At 45.5% G+C, this 20,733-nt stretch overlaps 5 protein-coding genes across 5 annotated transcripts; 3 read left to right on the plus strand and 2 right to left on the minus strand.

Annotated features, from left to right (window-relative positions):
- Nucleotides 1-2,017: 2,017 nt before the first annotated feature.
- CCR75_007423 (uncharacterized protein) lies at nt 2,018-6,117 on the minus strand (the record flags this gene model as incomplete). The annotated part of the gene is made up of 10 exons (XM_067965484.1): nt 2,018-3,409; nt 3,477-4,209; nt 4,266-4,330; nt 4,389-4,452; nt 4,515-4,564; nt 4,625-4,700; nt 4,770-4,925; nt 5,002-5,537; nt 5,591-5,848; nt 5,941-6,117. The coding sequence occupies 3 exons, from the start codon at nt 6,115-6,117 to the stop codon at nt 5,160-5,162; spliced, it is 813 nt and encodes a 270-aa protein (XP_067822995.1). The 3' UTR covers nt 2,018-3,409; nt 3,477-4,209; nt 4,266-4,330; nt 4,389-4,452; nt 4,515-4,564; nt 4,625-4,700; nt 4,770-4,925; nt 5,002-5,159.
- Nucleotides 2,040-3,669, plus strand: CCR75_007424 (uncharacterized protein; the record flags this gene model as incomplete). The annotated part of the gene is made up of 2 exons (XM_067965485.1): nt 2,040-3,400; nt 3,465-3,669. 2 exons carry the CDS (start codon nt 2,040-2,042, stop codon nt 3,667-3,669), a joined length of 1,566 nt encoding a protein of 521 aa, XP_067822988.1.
- A 38-nt stretch (nt 6,118-6,155) lies between the features above and the next one.
- On the plus strand, nt 6,156-8,284 carry CCR75_007421 (uncharacterized protein; the record flags this gene model as incomplete). Its single annotated transcript, XM_067965482.1, has 4 exons — nt 6,156-6,395; nt 6,460-6,525; nt 6,624-7,133; nt 7,202-8,284. The coding sequence occupies 4 exons, from the start codon at nt 6,156-6,158 to the stop codon at nt 7,292-7,294; spliced, it is 909 nt and encodes a 302-aa protein (XP_067822993.1). The 3' UTR covers nt 7,295-8,284.
- CCR75_007422 (uncharacterized protein) lies at nt 7,929-8,183 on the minus strand (the record flags this gene model as incomplete). The annotated part of the gene is made up of 1 exon (XM_067965483.1): nt 7,929-8,183. One exon carries the CDS (start codon nt 8,181-8,183, stop codon nt 7,929-7,931), a length of 255 nt encoding a protein of 84 aa, XP_067822994.1.
- Nucleotides 8,285-10,876: 2,592 nt separating the features above from the next.
- Nucleotides 10,877-11,113, plus strand: CCR75_007420 (uncharacterized protein; the record flags this gene model as incomplete). The annotated part of the gene is made up of 1 exon (XM_067965481.1): nt 10,877-11,113. The coding sequence occupies one exon, from the start codon at nt 10,877-10,879 to the stop codon at nt 11,111-11,113; it is 237 nt and encodes a 78-aa protein (XP_067822992.1).
- Between the last annotated feature and the right edge of the window lie 9,620 nt (nt 11,114-20,733).

A 20,733-nucleotide genomic window follows, 5' to 3' on the forward strand; every position in this document is an offset into this window, starting at 1 on the left:
CTCTTGAACCGTTATTAACCAAGACATTTAGTGTCTCGGTTTCTTCCTAAGATTTATCCACAGGCTGCCGAGGGATCAATCCCTCGGGATGCTGACGTCAAGTCACTTCAGCATTAACTATTTGAGGAGATTTCTCCTCAAGTACGTAGGGACTTATTTCCTTAACGTCTTCCGACTGTGGTTGTGCTATCACAGTCGGGTCCTCTACGGTCGACTCTCTACTCGACCTAGGATCATCTTGTTGTCCCTTTTGGACAACCGGTATCTTCCTTGGATGTCGCCCGCTAGGCATACATTCATGTCTCAATCCATTCGGCTTATTCGAGTGGTGGACCTTCGGCGCTGCCTGTGCATTCGCACAGCCGCCGGCAGCCGACTCCACAGGGTGATTAGTAATCGAACTGTGATCTTGTGCAGTCGTTCTAACAACCGTACCACAAGTGAGGCCATCGCACTCACTCGTAGTATATCCACACGCTTGTGGACGCTCCAAGACGTTCATCAGATGGCCATCTGATGAACAATTGGTAGGCGTCTTTACGGATCGATGCTGCCAGCTGATCCTTGGCTCCTATTTTCTGAGCCAAGGTAAACCTAGGATGACATCAAATTTGTCATCCAATTCCAGTACGATGAAATCATCATCGTACTGTAAATCTTTTAACGTGTAGTGAAATTTCACTACGCGTTTCATTACTGTTATCGATGCGCCTGTCGCTAGACGCACCGTCATCCTCGTTGTAGGGATGTCGCGCTCAACATATTTGAGCCTGCGACCCTCTAGTGACTGGCGACGAGTAAAGTTATTTGACGCCCCACGGTCCACTAGGGCTCTAAATGACAAATCATCTATCACTTTTAACTTCAAGGTGCTTCAGTTGCGAGTGGTGCCTTACGTTACTTCACGTAAACTAGTACGAGCAGAGGAAGACTTCTCTTTAAGACAACTACTTAAAGAGGGTTACATGAAAACTGTATTAATATAATTAAGTTCTCTTCTTTCTATATGTTAATGCTAACTTAATTATGAACTAATACTAAGCATGCAATTGAAATCTTATCTGTCACTCTATTGTTTACGTTTACAGCTGATTAGTCTGCGGGATAAATAGATATAATGGTCTATACCTATTTATGGATAAGATTTCTGAACATTAGTACATAAAGTAATATTCTCCAAATATTCTCTACCTTTTCGATAATATATTAATTAACAACTTTTAAGTGTTAATTTCATGTAACGATACACCCCGTTACAACATACCGTGAAAATGACGTTTTTATTCAATACAGACGGGGAGGGGGAGTGGCAATACCAAAGGGGTGTGCCGCTATACCGGCTCCCTTTATTTATTTAAAAATTATGCTGCCCTCAAGTTTTCGCCTTGTGCAAAGCACTGTAGTGTTTATGTCTATACTTTTCGGCCCTAGGTCACACCAGATTTACATGTGGTCTCGGGTTGTTTCAGAGGGCATTTACGACTATTTTATGTGTAGTAACGTGGAGACACATAATAGACTGATCCGTACATTACCAAGTTAAGCATAACTATCGCAATTACTCACACTAGTATATGTTGTTGCTTTCGGTGTCTTTCGTCTACCATAAATAAGAAATTGATAAGTTATCAATACTTCAGCCCTCTATGCTGAAGCTTACGTAGCCGTATACTACTACGGTAATCTGGAATATATTAAAGAGGGCTAGTCCTAGCGCCATTCTTGCTTCTAAATGAATTTAAAGATTTGTAGCCCCTTTTCTGCCATTATCTTTAATGTAGCACACATGCCAATTAAATTCAAGAAGCCACAACCCTTTCGCAATCAGTAAAGGCACTTGTGGCAATTTTGCTTATTAATTCTCGCACAGGATTGGATAAATTAGATAGTCTGATTTATTAGATAGTTTGTAGGCTGGTCTCCCAATAAGTGGAAGAAGACGACTGGCTCGCTAGTCACTTAAGAATCCGCGCTTACGTAAACGGTATATAGGTCACCGTCCAGCTCGTAATCACCGTAATTAGTCTCGCTTATCGAACATGGACGCCTTCCACAACTTGTTGCGTGAGGCAACACACCCGCGCAACGCTGGCTCGACCGGCTCATCGTCAATGCCCACATCGGTAAGTCTCACTCAGGCATTGCAGAATGCTGGTGGAGGCCACGGCATGGGCATGACGCTGCCGCTTTCCATGCCTGGCCTGCAGGCAGGTGGAGCCAACGGGCTTGCGCCGATTCACAGTGGTCGTATGAATTCACTCATGACCGTAAACACGGGTTTGATCCCTAGTCTCGGCGGCACTGGCACACCTACATCAATTATGGCTACTTCTGGTGCTCCTGCCGCAAGTAACACACCAGTTACTGCTGCACCCATGCCGGAGAAGAAAAAAACCATTACCAAGAAGCGTAAGACCCCAAGTTCCAACGCCGATGCCGAGTCCGGTGAGGAAGGTCGCAAGCAGCCCGAAGAGTACGAAGATCCAAAGGCAAAGCGACGCGCCCAGATTGCCAAGGCTGCTCGGAAGCACAGACAGCGCCAAAAAGATGAGCTTATTGCGCTACGTGCTAAGGTAAAGGATTTGAAGGAGCAGATTGAGGTACTTCAGTCATCCGAACCATCCGAGCACAACACAGAGCTTGGATGGAAGCAGGAGGCCGAGCAGCACGCCGAGATCCGTGCCCGCGTGGATCAAGAGAATGATTTTTTGCGCAAAACGCTGATGGAGCAGATGAAGTTTATTCAAAGACTTCAAGACTACTTTACTAAACAGCCACTCCTTAATATGCCATCTCTCGATATGATTTTAAACTCGTCGTCCTCGGGAGCAACTTCGCCGACTGCGCTTTCGAACACAATCTCATCAGTTTCGCCTGTGTTGCAACTCCAGGCAGGGTCTTTCCGTGACCGACTTATTGACATGGCCACAGAGGCCATGACTAACTCGGACAAGCAGCTCACGGCTTGCGAGACGGCATTTCGCAACCCCAAAACTTCCACGATGACTTACTTTGGTCTTCAAGTGCAATATGAAATGGGCAAAAATGAAATGGGAATATTTTTTCGCCACCATTTGTATGGCTGTAACTCGATTGCAGTCATGAATGACCTTTGGTCGGTCCTTGGCGACTATACTTTTGAGAAGGGGTTTGCCTTCACAGACGTAGCTGAAATTTTGGAGGAGGTGGATTTCAACACGCGGTACATTCGCCGAGTGATTAATCTTACAATGTCCAATGATGCAGCTTTTGGCGGGGGTATGATGAAGGAGGAGAGTCTGACAATAAACCGGCAGTGCAACCACCCAGATGGCAGTGCTACTTTGGTCTCGCGGTCCGTGCTGGACGACCCGAGTCATCCTAAGTCAGTTGACTATATTCGCCGCAACGCCACCACCACGTATGTGACCTTTGCTAGTACGTTAATGATCTGTTCTAAATGTGTGTTCTGGTTGTAATTATAGGGCTTCATTGAAGAACTTTAGCGACTCAACTGGTCAGGGGTGTCTTCTTCTCTGGTCTGTGAAGGTTGAGTTGGATAAAAAGCCAGATGAATGCGCCAAGAGCTTCAATAATACGGACATTATTTTAAAAAATCTGTTTGAGGTTGCTCCTGTATTCGTAAAAGGCATCGTGGATCGTGCGCGCGGGTCGATTCCCCAGAGATAAGTTTAGGCAGTAATTATAAATTGATGGCTTGAAGTCCGTCTACTTTGTACTTGTTTTTGATTGCATGTGATAGCAGTGTAGTAAATGCTGAAGTGCATTAGTGTATAACGCAAATCTTGACTTAAGACCAAAACTTCGAGCATTCAATTTAAACTGATTTAGGTTATTCACATCACACTGGTGCGTCTTGAGCTCCCAAATTACATATAACGTCTGCCATGTCGACCAAAGTCTCGTTCACGAGAGTCTCGGGAAATACGGGATCGACTTCGACGGCGTTGATCTCGAATCCTGCAATTAGGACTTCGATCGCGTCGGTCTGTCTTCCGGCTTGGACTGCGTGGTCGTCGCTCTCGACTTCGGCTTCTGGCTCGAGCAATTTTGGTAATTTCAGGCGATCGGCTATGTTGAAGTTTTGTATCGTGACTTTGTGTGATCTCATCATCGACGGATAATGCTTGATCATGAGTATCCGTGGAGTTCTGAACGGGGCGGGTATTTAAGGACTCGGTGGCGCTTTGAGGTGGCTGGTATAAAGCTCTAAAGATAACATTAAGACTGAGTCGCGTTGTACAAACATCTCATTTCTTGTGTACCCGTATGTTTGCTGCAGACGAGCAAGTGCTGCAGCCTCGCGTTCAGCCTTCGACGCTTTCACTTTCTGATTAACCATTCAAAATGTAGAATTATCCTTACACAATTCGCACGATCCGTCTTACCTTCTTCCTCATACCAAAATCATCGTAGCCATCTTCACCCACCTCGGTCTTAGCCGATGCAACCCTTTATATAGGCGAGCACTATCAGCACACGTAAATGTATGAAATACTGCATCAAAGCCTCACCGTTCTTGACGCTCATTAAAGCCTCCGCCCGCACCGTCGCGCTTTTCATCCTAAATCCAACACCATCTAAGAATCCTTATCCTTCGTGACTCACATCAGCAGGCACCCACCAGTCCCGTCATTCCAGGCTTGGCGCTCTTGCACATGTTGCACTCCGAGCGCCGCTCCCAATTGACGTTTCCACAGCTGGTACGGACACATCACCAATTTAGGCTGTGCATTTGCCGATCTCACTCTACAAATAACAGTTCTTACGTGTTACACGTCCAGTCTCCAGGCTGAAATAGTCCAGGTGGGCCGCGAAAATCGTTTTCTCCTTTAACTTTGGATTTATCACCGCTTAAACCCTCGGGCCGAGGCGTTTGACAGCGGTTGCAAGAGCTTCGACGGGCAAAGTTGACATTGGAGCAGCTACAGGAAAGAAGCGGGTTGTGTAAGAAGGAAGCCAGGCAGGTAAGATTCTTCACGAAGCAAATGCAGGACGCACCCAGGATTGGGGCAAGACCAATCTCCGTCTGATACCTGTAGGCTTCCACGCCCATCGCGGCCTGCCATCGGCCTAGTTATGAATAATGAAAAGTAATATACCCTCAAATCTGATCAATTTTAATTCGAGTAAAATTGCTACACTTGAACATCACACTTTTAGTCAGTGGCTATTATGTCATCAGACGTGGTGTCATCATTAATTATCGATGCTTCGTTTTCTGCAATTGAAAAATCTTCAGCAATTTGGAACAAGCGGACTGCGGTTTCAAATGCTTGCTCTCGGTTTTGCGCACTTTCCGCGGTCACTAATTGATCAAACGTCCTCTGGATCTCCGGGATCCGGCTTTTGGCAAACTTGTATCCGATCTTCAGAAGATCAAATTCGTCTAAATACTGAAATTGGTACGTCGAGTAGTCCTTTAGGGCCTTGAGCTGGTCCAATGTGGCGTGAATGCCCTCCACAGTTAATGAGAGCTCCTGCAACGTTGCGTCCGAAGACAACAAAAGCTTATTTAAAGCCATCTCAAAGAATTCCTGTAATAACATCATTTGTTAAATTGCATACAATAAAATGATCTTCGGCATACTTTCAGCTCGTCTCCATCCATTCTTTCCACTCGTTTAAATTCGCCTGTCAAGCCCAAATTGTACGCGCTAGTTTTCGAATTTTTGCTACCAACGACCTCTACTTCATCTAGCAGTGCAAAGCTCTTTTCAAGCAAATCATTAAATTCTAAGAGAAACCTGTCATCATTCTCGCTTGAAGCGTCATCGCTCCCGGCGCTTTGCAATTCGTACTGCTCTAGATATTTCTCAGTTTTCGACAGTCTCACTGGTTTGAGTTTCTAGGACAGCACCAACAATCGTATTTATACAAGCGTCATAGAACTTTCTCTACAGCACGGCAGTGGAAGTTATTAATGAAATAAAGTCTTACCTCTGCATCGACGTCAAGGTTCTGCCTCGCGTGCGGCGGCGCCTCAACAAATCCAGCGTCAAGCGCGTCACAGTAAGGACCATTAAGACTGCTACAGAAAAGAACACCGCTAGCAGATTGCGCTGCCACTCCTACGATGACGCATAGGGCCTTTATTATTTTCAAAAGCGTCTTCATTTTTACTTTGAAGCCGCAAATTGTGATTTTAAACCTTCATGCCACATCAATTTACATGTATTTTTTTTTGTTCGTGCAACATCCATTGTCTTGGCCATCAATTGATAAAAATTATGACCATGGGCGTGCTCTCCGCATTCTGTGCCGTCAATAATCGCGTACTTTGCTCTACTTCGAGCTCGTTGCGATCTCTTTCAACATTGAAGACCTATGCTTCAAAGCCTATACGTTCGCCTACGGCGTTCGGCCTTGTACCTCGCAGCTTTAACGTGATAAAGGTGCTCGAAGGACTGGCATTAGAGCTGATTATCGACTACTAACTTGTGCTTGCGATGCAAAAAGTCCCCTGTTGATATTCAAACAGCCGTAAACAAGTGCAAGGCGCAGAAAGTACGCAACTTTGATGAGGTGAGGATCAGATTCTGACCAAGCGCATGTAATTGCATGGCGCTGCTGTGGTTGTAATCTATTGGCGATTCACCATCGGAATTTTATTGCCTTCGCAGACCATTGATATCGCGGTTCAGCTAGGCGTAGACCCACGCAAGCCTAACCAAAGTGTGCGTGGAGTAGTGAGTCTGCCTAATGGCACAGGAAAGGAGGTTCGGATTGCAGTATTCGCACGCGGTCCCAAAGCCGAGGAGGCTATAGCTGCTGGTGCCACCATCGTTGGTGCCGAAGATTTAATAGAGCAGGTGCTGAGTGGAAATCTCGAGTTCGACCGCTGCATCGCCACGCCCGATGTGATGCCGCTAGTCGGTCGCGTGGCCCGTATTCTTGGCCCCCGAGGCTTGATGCCTAACCCAAAGCTAGGCACTGTAACGCAGGAGGTTGGTGACGCAATTGCAGCTGCACGGAGTGGTCAAGTGGATTTTCGTGCTGAAAAGAAAGGCATTATTCATGCTGGCGTTGGCAAGATGAGCTTTACAGAAGATGCACTGCTGGAGAATGTGCGCGCCTTTATGGTAGCGCTCAGCGACGCGAAGCCGGAAGGTGCTAAGGGCAAATACATCAAGGTACGGCACATCTTGGATTTCAATACAAAGTTAAAGCGCAATAATAAAAATTGCTGTTGTTGTTGTAGGCTGTCCATCTGAGTTCTTCAATGGGTCCAAGCTATAATTTGGATACTAAATACCTGGATCCGTCCTCAACGTATTTCATGCGCTTTGAGTGAACAGCACCTTCTGTTTCAGAATACATAGCAATACTGCCCAAGACACATATTTTAAGCTGTTATTTACTGCTAATCACTACGCATTTTAATAATAAAAAAATTAGGCCACTGCTATATGTGCACTCCCCTATCTTAACCTTGCTCGAGAGAATTGTGTCTGGAATTGCATGTCGAGAAGTCGCGCAAATGATTGAACGTGTTGGTGTCATAGCGCTTACGGTCGAACTCATGCTTCAAGACGACGCAATTGCTTAAAAATTGCATGATGTCGATTTTAACAAAACAATACGGATTTGAAGTTTTGAATCTCACAACTAGTGTTTCGTTACAAAGCCGATGCGTTGTCCAAACTCATTCTCGACGGAGCGTCCTCTTCATTTGAAACATCCTCGGAAAGGAATGTATATCCACAATCGATTCCCAATTCGAGCCTTCCGAATCGCTCGTCGCCTTCGTCTTCTTCATCCTCTTCCGACTCGCCAGACAACTGCTTATCTAAGTAAGATCGATTGTCACTTTATAAAAGTCAACATGCCTGCTCTTCCAATTTGAATTCGCAGTGCACGTCGTAAAGCAAAAAATCAATATCATCCAGCCATTATTCATTCGTTCGAGCTCGCTCATGGACACTGCACTAATACGTATGGGCATTTCGTCGAAATTCCTGATGAAAAGTTATTGGAAGAAAATATGACTCGTTCAAAGTGCACGTGTTCCACTTCGTCGAGTAAAATGATAAAGAACGGCATGTCGTAAGAATCACGAGACATTGAAACGATAGTTGCAAGAGGACCATTTCTTTAAATGGCGTGCCCATGAGCTCGAGCTCCTGGTACGGAATTTTAAACACCACCACGGGCTTCCCATGACGCTCCGACACGGTCTCCATCTTGTGACAAGAATCTTTAAAAATTTAATAGGCTTCTCTTGCAGCACCCACTCTCGATTCTCTTTTTCCAGTTCATCCGGGTCGTACATCGGCCGGTCCATTGTCTGTGATCCTTCGATCATTTCCGTGTAAAACTGCTTTGCTTAGTATTGCCAATCATTGTAACGGGGTGTATCGTTACATGAAATTAACACAAAAAGGTTGCTAATTAATATATTATCTAAAAGGTAAATAATATTTTGGAAGTATTACTTTACATAGTAATATTCGGAAAGCTTATTCATTGGTAGATATAGGCCATCATATCTACTTGCTCCGCGATCCAGTCAGCATTGGACGCGCGCAAAGAGAGAGACAGATATGACTTTATTACATATTGTGTATTAGTATATGATTAGTGGAAAATAGATAGAAAAAGAAGAACTTAATTATATCACATATCATATACAGTACATTTAACACTCTCTAAAGCAAGTATTATAAGGAGAGTCTTCTTCTGCACGTACTAGTGTACGTGAAGTGACGTAAGGCACCATTCGCACTGAAGCAGTGCGAAGTGGACTTGAACTGAAGCAGTACAAGTCGGCAGTGCCCCGTTACATCTGGTAGCACTTTGTAGCCCGTCGAAGGACCACAGTTCAAGCATCTAACATGGACATGGACATGTTGAATGATAATGGAAATACGCATCACGTTTCGCGTGATAGCTACTCCTTTCTAAATGACATAGAAAGGAGTGCAGTCGAACGAATGAGTTCGACCGTAGGGAACGATGCCATCTTGGCCATGCTGTCCGGTTTGGACAGAGATGTCCCCCATTCTGCCATCTCCAAGTTCATACAACATGAACTTGACGAGGGGAAGGAAAAGGAAACCTTTCATAATCAGCAAGACTCTCAGCAGGCAGAACTGTTGATGTTACAACAGGCACAGACCCCTGTACCTGGTTGACACACACTCGTCGTCCCAAAACCTTAAAAATTGAAATCTCTAAGTATGTAAAAGTCCAAGAAGACTCTTTCTTAAGATGGCTCGTCGAGTTGGACGATGCTATAAGGGCTCGTCACATCATTGACGAGCAAATGCAAGTCGCATATGCTCAGTCGAAATTAGCAGGTCGTGCTGAACTGGGCCCCTAGACCTTCAGTTGCGCGATGCGTATGTCTTTAAGTCGCTAGAGGCTTGAAAAGCCCAGCTCAAACAGACGTTTGAACCGCCCAGGGCTGAGTTCAGAGCTTTCGAAACTCAAGCAAAGCAAGCGTGATGTTTACTCTTATGCCCAGCACATACGACTCTTAGCGAGTTGTATCACGAACAACCCAGTTCATCAATACACGTTGATTACGGTGTTCATGCAAGGTCTTACGGATGGTCCCGTAAATACCCACTGTTTCGCTTGGAACTGGATACGCTTGAAGAAGCAATGTACGTTGCGGATCAGAGGACTAAAGCTTGATACAGGCTCAAGCTAGTTCGTCATCGTATCGTCCTCCAAGACGACACGAGCTTGGAGGTCCAGAACCTATAGACCTCTCTTATGTCGAAAGCGAGAACCTCGCTTTTCGAGCAATAAGTGATTGCAGAAATGCAATCGCTGTCAAAAGTTAGGACTTTACGCTCATGAGTGCAGTGCCCCACGCCCAGTACCGAGAGGTACTGAACGTAATTATGGACCGAATACCAAAAAGGACAATGGTCGCGGCTGACTAGACCGCGGAGAATGTAGATATAATGGTATATATCTACCAATGGATAATCTTTTAGAATATTACTACGTAAGTAATAATTTTCCAAATAGTATCTCTTTCTTCGATAATATATTAATAAACAACCTTTAAGTGTAAATTATATGTAATAATACACCCCGTTACAAATGCCATGCCTTCCTGAATGGTAGTCGTGTCCTTAGTCGTGAGTAAAATGCGCGGATCTCAAAATTCCAGGCCAATGCCAAACCCATGATTCTTAGTCAATTTTCGAAAGAGCGTCGCGTTTCTCGACACAACAAACTTGCGTACTTTTTACGCCATTGTGCCAACCCTTTTACCAGGTCGGAGCTCTTCAATACACACTTTGTGAGTTCCCGAATTTTTCCATCGAACTCGTAGGATCAATAAAGAACGTCCGTCCGGCATTTGACTATAAAACTTTGTACTTTGCTCCGAGTGCACGAATGATCACGTCGCACGTGAGCGGATCATGATTGTTCTATGCACTCGGTCGAAGATCTCATGTCCCTCCCCTCCCAACTTAACAATCAGGGGATAACACGGCTCAATATTAACGGAATCAATTGCGATGGCGTATCAAATACTTTTTCAATCGCGATGGGGTGATAAAAACTACCGTGACCGCCATGGAAATGTCTTCGTTGCTCATTACCTGTTCAAGACTCTGTTCCATGTCTTCCATAAACTTAAATCTAAACACCTTATTTGACAGCGCCCCGGCCCGGCGAAGAGTTCAAGCGATTCTTGAAACATTATGACCGTCTCGAGACCTCTCGTCACGTCCACTTGTTCCAACATCGAGTGGATCATACGCTTTGAAGAGACGTGACCAATTCACCGACACGATTCTCATTTCGGATCACACCCGTCTTTAAATCACTTGTCCCATTGCTTCTAGGAAAAAAATGAAATTGGCCTTGATGTTATCAATCTTGTTGCGCTTTAAAAACTTCAATTAGATCGATGACATGGCTTCAATATGGGCCCCGGCTTCGAGACACCGAGTCTTTCTTCCCACCCGTGAGTACAAAGAGCGTCGTGGGCGTAATACACAAGCAGTGTCTCGGGAACTTCCAGAAGAAAGATCTGCAAGACCGCCGACTTGTGTTAGCCGGATTCTTCCTACTAAGCTCAACCCGAGAGCACGCTAAACGGATCAACGTCGTTTTACGTTGCTTCGTGTTTGTGTTCCTGGGGTAGACGACAGAAACAAAAGGGTACGTTTGTGAGAGGCATGGTAGCAGGACAGAGCGAGTGGGTTACCTTTCACAAGCTGTAGAGACGGTCGAGACGACGATAGAACATGGTCGCGTCCAAGCGCGGGGACTCAATGCACTTGCATCAGTCGGAACCTCGGACTTGACCTCTTGCTTTACTCTCGCCGCCATTCCTAAGGACTTGTAGAAATGAGGAAATCAATAAAGAAGTACAAAATTAGGGAACCGGTATAGACACACACCCCTTTTTGTATAACCACACCCACCTCCCCGTCTATTTGTTTCAATTAAATTAAAGCTACAGATTAAAATGAAGAGTTTCATTATTCCGCTATATCGCAAAATTGACAATTTTTTTAGTGGTCTTAGCATCCCTTTTGGACATTGGTACCCCCCCCCCCGCTAAATTACATTTGGGAACTGATGTAGCCACACACCTTAATTATCTACATCTATATTTATGAGAGTAGCGTAATGGTAGCAACTTGTTGATAACTAGAATATATATTGTGCCAGCTCGAATAGTCTGCAAAAGACTTCGCAATATATGCGTACTTTCATGTTACAAAGCAAGATGCTTTCTCAACAAATAAATTCCGAATAAAAGCCGACAAAAAGTGAAACATAAGGATATTGTGGCTTGCTTGCGCTCATGGTGGGTATAAAAGAGTAGTAAGCCTCGCCTATTTGAAAACTAAGCATGCGCTTCCGCAAAAGTTGTTAGAATTAAAGTAAAATAAAATCATCCTCTGCTTGACCTCCAAAGACTAACTAACTTGCATGCGCAAGAGCACACCTCGGACCCTTGTCGCTTATTTCCAGCTCAACTTTTCCTCGTGCTCGATTTGCTGCTCTTTCTTTTTGCTCTTTTTATGACTTGCCAGACAAGTGCGGTGTAATGGGGCACACATCGGTTGGAGAACCGTTGTTGTGGTACATTTACTTTATGGGTAAAATACCCTTTCATCGATTTTTAAAATAATTAGTTACTTAAATCCCGTTTAATATGGGTAACAAATGTGGTCGCCGCCAGAACTATATCTGGCGGCCAAAATCTATTTTTAAATTAGCTAGGGTAAGTTTTTTTTGTTTAAATAATTAAATAAATGCAGTTCCCCTTTTGATCTTAAAGCGTTAAGTGCCTTTCTAAGGCTTGCGCATTGATCTGTAAGAGATAGAAGCCTTTCTAAGGTATATCCTCTTGTTCACTAGTTGCCACTCGGTTCTACGAACCCCTGAATCCCTTAAACAAAGTTTCCTTAAGCTTTTATAGCTTGCACGACTACCTGAGTTTTTAAACCCATCAGTTTAAAAACTCAGGTAGTCGTGCAAGAACTTAGTGACTATCTGAGTCTGAAAGTCTTCCTCTGACTATAGGAGCGAGGTAGCTCCGCTAAACCGGGTAACACTCGTAGCCAATCTTCACCTGAGTCGTTACAAGACTAAACCCTCACAAAAATGGAAGATGTTCCAGAATTGTCAGAAGCGCAACGCGCTGCTTATGACAAGCTCAAAACGTTTTTTGGGCTTGAGCACGTGGAATTTGTTATCTCCCAGGGACCAGAGGTCCTACATGCAAGGCTTGAAACCTTCATGCGGCACGAAGCCTCCCTGATCGGTCAAGTACAGGTCCACTTAGCGGCATCTTTGCCAACTCGGTACATCTGTGTACCTGACTCAGGGCCGAGGACTCGCCCTCTAACTGTAAATGTGAAGACATTTGAGGGAAAGAAAGGGATAAAATCTTCCTTTTTGGATGAAGCAGATGGAACTGCTCATTAATTTCGCCTGGTTCTGCCATGGCCATTTCCAAACTTGGAGGTAGAGCCATAGAGTGGGCGCTATCGTGCAGAACGTCCATAAACGAAGCTTTTCCCTCATGGGATTCGCTGAAACAGCAAATGACCAGCATGTTTGCACCACCTGATCAGGCTTTTCGCATGCGAGCACGGCTCCTAGCGACTCGACAGGGTAAAAGAACCCTAGGGGACTTTGTCCAGGAGTTGAGAACTCTCATTGCATCCATGCATCAAGACCCGGTGCAAGAAGCAAATGTCGTAACCATCTTTATGGGAGGTCTCAACGAGGGCGTTGCCCGGATGGAATTATTCCGATCTCATCCGGCAACGTTTGAAGAGGAAGTTGCCATAGCGCTACGCAGCGCTACGCGCCGAGTTTGACTTTAAGTCTGCTCGCGTTAGCACACCTTTTTACCGAACAAGCTCGTCGAGCACATGGGTTCCGTCTAATAGAGCGAAACCTATGGATTTTAGCCTCGTTGAGGAAGGAGAAGAGACTCTTCACGCTGTGGAACAGCATAAGACCATCCGTAGATGTTATATGTGCGGAAGACGAAACATTTACGCCCTGCCTGCCCTCTTCGAAATTCGCGTAAAGCTCGAAAGAGCTCCAATCCGACCTATACCAGAGAACTGGTACGGTGCGGGAAAACGTCGATATCAGTAGGTGCGGGGCGCCCTACTGGGAAAGACCTTGGCTCTGTTGAACCTCAAGGAGGTGAGAATAAACAGCGGTGCTCAATGGCACGGGGCGAGAGTACAAGCCTGGCTTTCTAGTCGCTCAAGCGACTGTAAAGGGCTTTGATAAGCCGTGGTCAATTTAATTGACTCAGGAGCGTCATGCAATTATGCTCGACGCCTTTCCCTTGTAGGAAGTCAACAATACGTAGAGGCGCTTAGAGCGCATGAAGGTGATAGAATCACTGTTCGCTTAGCGACTGGGACTCGTGGCACTGTTCCCAAAGTTCCATTGAACTTAGGTAAAAGGTTTTTGGACTTTGACAGTATGGAACGCTGTCTCGTCCTTGATTTGGATTCGAGATATGATCTCATCCTTGGTATGGCCTAGTTAGAACACCATGAGCCATGGATCGATTGAAGGTCTAAGACCTTAGGCGCCACGCGCAATGTTCCTAGCAAAGTTTTGGAGAGTCATGAACCCACCTTTGCTAGGCAACAAAATCGCGATTGGCACGGATCATTGAATGCGTCTGTCAGTGTTTTAGACATTGAAATTTGCGAGTTAATAAACTCTAATGTTATAAACATTTATTCTGAGCCCGACTCAGCAGAAATAAGTGGAACAACACGTACTCCGTCGAGTGACACTCGTTGTAATAACGATTCACTGAATGCTGAAAGCATTGTTGGCCTAAGGCCGAATCACCAAGGGTGCAATATCCCTGAGATATGGAGTGGCACGTCTAAGTCCACCGAGTATGGTCGGCCGAGGTGGTATCATACTAAGTGTCAATAGTGACACTATTGGCAGTTCGCCAGGACATTTTGGGTCAAACCCTCCTAATGCAAGTGAAGCGACATGTAAGCGTTCGCTGGATAAGGAAGTTGGGCTACCTAACTCCTTGTCGGATGTCAAATTAGACACCATGTCTTGTATAGAACCAATCCAGGCTGGAAAGTCCGGGGACGTGAATGTCCCGGCCTCTAAGAGGCGTATTGTCTCCACTCCAAGACAGGATGGACACGAAGCGTGTATACTCTTACAAAGTGATACGAGTGAGCAAGTACATACGCTTGTAAATGGCGTAACCGGTAACATTGAGGTGGAAGTTAGCCTTGCGGCAATCCCTTCGTTTCATGCTCTTTTAGACTAGACGAAATGTCTATTGATGAGTGCGGTCGAGCCTTAAAAGGTTGGCGACTTATCTGAAATGGTTGTCATTCGACCTATGGTTGAGTTAAACTCATCGTCACTTCTAGACGAAGCTGTCCTGGATGGCACAAAAGCTGCACTTAGTGCGCGAAATGGGTCATCGATCGTTAAAGATCCTACGGATCCCTTTTATTCTTTGATTAAGGAATTCCAACATGCGGTATGTAATAATCCACCATCTGTTTTACCTCCGGATAGAGGTGTTCGTCATGAAATTGACTTGGTTCCGGGAACCAAATACTGTGTCACAAGACAATATCCTTTACCAAGGCAGCAGTGTGACGTCATTGACGATTTCTTCCGTGCTAAGCACGAGGCTGGAATGGTACGAGAGAGCAAATCTCCTCATTCGACACCGACATTTTGTGTCAAAAAGCCAAATGGTAAATGGCGCATTGTACATGCTTATAATAAGCTTAATGCTGACATTATACTAGCACAAAACCCCATACCTAGAAAGGATGTTCTTCAGAACAATATGGTGGGATGTACAATGTACAGTGCACTGGACTTAGCCGATGGTTACTAACAACTGTTCATGCGAGCGAGCGATATCCCGCTTACAGCGATTAGCACCCCAAGCGGTATGCTATGGGAGTGATTTGTAATGCCACAAAGGCTTTCCAACGCCCCGGCAACATGTAATCGTCTAGTGACGCAATTTTTACGCCCTCATCGAGGTTATGCACAGACTTATTTCGATGACATTTTTGTCCATAGTCGTGTGGAGCAGGGTCGGTCGGATATGGACAACCATTTAGACCATTTGCGAGCAGTGCTCGAGTGTATGCGCACAAAAAATTGTATGCCAATGCGTCTATATGCATTTTTGGCGCAGACGAAATTCCTATTTTAGGATGCTTCATTGGAAAGCGAGGCCTTAGAGCGGATCCCGCTTAGGCAAAGTCCATAGTAGATTGGCCGGTTCCTAAAATTAAAAGGATTTGCGTAAGTGGTTGGGTTTTCGCCAATTATTTTCACAAATACAGCGAAAATTACGATAATAATCTAAGCTATTATCTAATCTCCTGAAGAAGGATACAGAATGGTGCTGGACTAGCACATAACATCATGTTTTTCAAGCAATTAAGGATAGTCTTATCCATGCCCCGATCCTGGCACTACCAAATCCAAATTGGCCTTTCAGTGTCATCTGTGATGCGTCGGATTTTGCCATTAGCAGTGATCTGTTACAAACAGATGTTGATGGGCATGAACGTGTTATTGCGTTCGAGTCTAGACAGCTTAAAGCGGCGGAAAAGAACTACCCAGCTCATGACAAAGAGTTACTTGCTATGAAGTATGCTCTCGTCAAATTCAGAGTTCATCTGCTCGACCTTAAGCCGTTTGTGATAATTAGAGATCACGCGTCATTACGCACGGCGACTAAGTCGCCTCATCTCTTACAGAGAATAGCCCGATGGCTATCCTTTTTCGCGGAATACAACTTCGAGGTGAAGTATAAGCCTGGCAAGCAGAATACTTTGGCCGATGCGTTATCACGCAGGCCGGATTATGAGCTTTCTCATTTAGCGACTATCTCGTCGCCTATTCCTGAATTGATCCGTTCGGGTTACGCCAAGGAAGAACAGTGTGTAGCTCTGCTACGAAATCTCAAGAGCTCTGATTCAGGTATTAAACTGCCGGTACGTTTGCGTGCAAGTTTACATCGATTTTCTATCGATAACGACGTGTTGCTTTATTGCACAGACACCGCGGACCCTCCGCGTGTCGTTGTTCCTCATGATGAAGATTTGAAGTACCGAATCCTCTATGAGGCACACGGTACTGTCCTTAGTGGTTATCTTGGTAAGAGAAAAGACCTACGGCTCCGTAAGCCAGAGTTATTGGTGGCCCAAACTTTATAAATGGGTCAGCACATATGTTCGCACATGCGAAACTTGCCAACGGGTTAAGCCCTCGGCGCATGCTGCTGCGCCATTGGCGAGCCTTCCCGTCCCCATAAGTTGCTGGGAGTCCATTAGTATGGATTTCTTTTCGGTCTACCGGTAGATTCAGCCGGTAACTCCGGTATAGTGGTCTTTGATGACCAATTGAGCAAATTAACTCACTTAGCGGCCGTGCCGGATTCCATTGATGGAGAGGGTACAGCTAAGCTGATTATCGATCGCGTGTTTCGACAACATGGTTTGCCAGTGGCAACTGTCTCTGATCGGGACCCCCGTTTCACATGCAAATTCTGGAAATCAATTTTCGGAGTGCTTGGCATCAGATTAAATATGTCCACTGCGGACCATTCGCAGACCGATGGTTAAACTGACCGTGTCAATCGCGTCATTGAAGACGTTTTACGCAGTGTGTGTGCTCAGACACCAAAGCGCTGGAGCTCAATGCTTCCAGTGATGGGGTTTGCGTTAAATAACGCTGTACATGCCTCTACAAGCTGTTCTCCGTTTTATGTCAACGGGCTTACCCATCCACGCGTTCCATTAACGATACCACTGCGTGGGGGAGAATTAGTTGATAGGCTTGCTATTATCCGCCCTGTTACCGTTCGGAAACAAGTAAGCGAGTTTCTCGCGACGCGATTTAGTGTCTTAAGACATGTAAGAGATACGATGGCTGATAGCCAAGACAAACAAAAAGAACAAGAAGATGCCAAAGGCAGAAGCTGTTTTAATTCTTATATGGTCGGAGACCGAGTTTTACTAAACGCTAAAAATCTACCTACCAACTTGGTTTCCGGGGTCTTCAAGACCAAATTGCGCCCGCGCTTTATTGGACAATTTACGGTTGTGGCCAAGAAGGCTAAACCTCCCAGCAAGCTGCGTACGCACCCAGTGGTCTACACTGGCTTGCTCAAGCCATATCGGGACCCCTTCCCACGTGAGCTTGAAGGCGCTTGCGCCGAGACAGGCGATCGTGCCGCAGATTGCTGTATCCTCACCAGGATATCCAGCTGGCTGCTGATGCTTCAGCGTTTAAAAACGGTCCCGAACCGCCTCAAAAGAGCTCTCAACCCGAGCAAGGACCTCACGAAGAAGTTGCACCTCATGCCGAAGAGCATCAAATGCTTCCGCCGAAATTTCGGCCCCCTCCCGCGCTGCTTGATACGCGGGGGAACCTTCAGTTTCGTGTGGAGAAACTTTTAATGCGACTTCGTCGTAAGAGTCAATACCAGTATCTGGTGAAGTGGCTAGGGTAACCCTCTTCTGATAATTCTTGGGAGTTCGAGGTACCTCTTCGGCAAAATGCCCGTACGCCGTTAACGTTGTTGAGCGCCAAGCTCAGGGTCAACTCACGTCAAACGACACTTCCACCACTAAACGTGCGATTAGGTGGATCTAAAGCCTCAGTGCGGCTTCGATCCTTGGTTGTACGGTCAATCGAAGCACTGAAATATTGGCTAGGCCTTTCTTCGTTTTGTGGCATAAATGCCGAGCGTAACTGGCCTTTGCCTTCAGCTTAACAAAATCGAAGCGAAGCTTCCGTTCCAAACGAACATCACCTCTATCCGCTGACTCTCTGATATTCCAGATATTACGGAGTTTGCGGGTCCGGTGAACCCATTTCTCAAATGAGACTTTGTTTTCAGTCCTTGTTTCGTTTGGAAACAAAACGATCGGAATTTCCCTCATGGAGGTCACCGAAGCCCCACGGGCTTGATCACGTAAACGCGTCAGGTACTGGCTTCGCGTCATTACCTTCGGCGTAAGGTATTGCTCATGAAGAGCGTCGCGAGCAGCGATCTTTTCCGGCGTCCTCGCCGGGTCACCAGAGATCCAGATGGCCAAGCAATGACCCGCTATCTCTTGGAGACACTCGTTCGCACTAAGCGGAGTGAATCTATATTCACTATGAGCCTTGGCTTTCGCTATTTCGGCAGCTCGACCACGAGCGCTTTCCTCTATGAGGATTATATGCTCTTGCTCTTCATCGAGCGGATTCGTAATGATGTTGGACTCAGGGTCCCGTGTCCTGCTCAATGCAGTTAAGACATCAGCGGCACCACGTTCTGGGAACGGATTCGGGGCCCGCCGACGTTCATCCAGAGGAGAAGGCGTGAAAGAACGACACTCTTTTTCTTCCTCCTCTGATGGAGAGTGACTTTCAAAGTCCACCATTCCCTCATCGTTGAGGAAGGTACTAAGAGTCTGTGACTCACACTTGATTGTCATGAGACAAAGGAATGAAAAAAACTAACGGTTAGCTGTTTAAGTTCCAGCCTCAAAGAGGAAATGAAGCGAATGTTGTCCTCGGTGTCAACAGTCTGATGGGGGAGGGTGTAATGGGGCACACATCGGTTGGGAACCGTTGTTGTGGTACATTTACTTTATGGGTAAAATACCCTTTTATCTAATTCAAAAAGAAAATAATAGTTAGATACTTAAATCCCATTTATTATCGGTAACAAATGTGGTCGCCGCCAGAAATATATCTGGCGGCCAAAATCTATTTTTAAATTAGCTAGGGTAAGTTTTTTTTGTTTAAATAATTAAATAAAGTGCAGTTCCCCTTTTGATCTTAAAGCGTTAAGTGCCTTTCTAAGGCTTGCGCATTGATCTGTAAGAGATAGAAGCCTTTATAAGGTATATCCTCTTGGACACTAGTTGCCTCTTGGTTCTACAAACCCCTGAATCCCTTGAACTAGGTTTTATTAAGCGTTAATAGCTTGTACGACTCCCTGAGTTGTTAAGCCCATTAGTTCACTAGAACTAAGTGACTCTCTGAGTCTGAAAGTCTTCCTCTGACATTAGGAGCGAGGTAGCTCCGCTACAAAAACACGGTTTTTGATGTGCTAAGGGGCACACACCATTACACTAGTCTCATGGTGATAGTTATGGTGCGTGGCTAAAGCGATTCCCTAACGTTATTTAGGGGGGGGGTGATGTTCAAAGGCCAAAAGGGCGATCTAAAGACGATTGTAAAGATATATATGTTGATTTTTGGATGCAGTGGAATGACCAATACAGTGAAAACATTTTACATGATGTTTTTATTCAGTACCGAAGGGTGGTTATACTCTTCGATATCTATATCGATTCAATTATTTTCTTAATTGGTTTTGACTTAATAGTTCCAATGTTATCAAATTTGGTTATATTGACGCAATAAGACATTAGCTCTGTTAGGGGTGTCTATACCGATTTGATTATTATCTTTATTGGTTTTGACTTAATAGTTCCAATGCTATCAAATTTGGTTATATTGACGCAATAAGACATTAGGTCTATTAGTTAATAACACCGACCTCAGTGGCCGAGTGGTTACGCACTGGAACTGGGTATTTTCAATTTCCAGCCGCCCCGGGGGGGTCGTTGAGCCTTCAGTAGTTTTGAGACTTTTCGGGTCCGGGGCCGAGACAAGGCAGTTTCCCTATCGTGACACGTTGTGCGACACGACGTAGCGGCTTCCTTCACAGCTTCCGCGTCGTCGATTACACCGCCCGGCGCCGGACACAGGAGTAGTACTAGCCGAGGTTTCCATTCATGTTAGACCCGTCACCCACCCAGGCACTACCCAGATAGGGGGCTGCTTAACAATCACATTCGCCTCGACCCCGTAACCCCTAAGCTACCGACGTCCGTAAGCACTGGAACAAGGACCGGGAGGTACATCGTTCGATACCCGCGGAGGGCGATGACACATCGCTGGAGATAGGCTAAAAAGCAGACGAGCAACCATCCAATGGATGGCCGCCCTGCCAACCCGCACCGAAGGTGTGTGATAGTTGGGTGGGAGGAGGCCCTGTAGCCGAAATTTCCCATAGTGTAATGAGGGTTGCGGTGTAACGGGGCACTACGACTTGTACTGTTTCAGTACAAGTTCACTTCACACTGCTTCAGTTGGGAGTGGTGCCTTTCGTTAGGTGACGTACACTGTACGTGCAGAGGAAGACTTCCCTTAAGACAAGTTAACTTAAGAGGGAAAAATGAAAACTGTATTAAT

The sequence above is a fragment of the Bremia lactucae genome, linkage group LG1 (genome assembly GCF_004359215.1).
Source record: "Bremia lactucae strain SF5 linkage group LG1, whole genome shotgun sequence".
Taxonomy (NCBI): Eukaryota; Oomycota; class Peronosporomycetes; order Peronosporales; family Peronosporaceae; genus Bremia; species Bremia lactucae.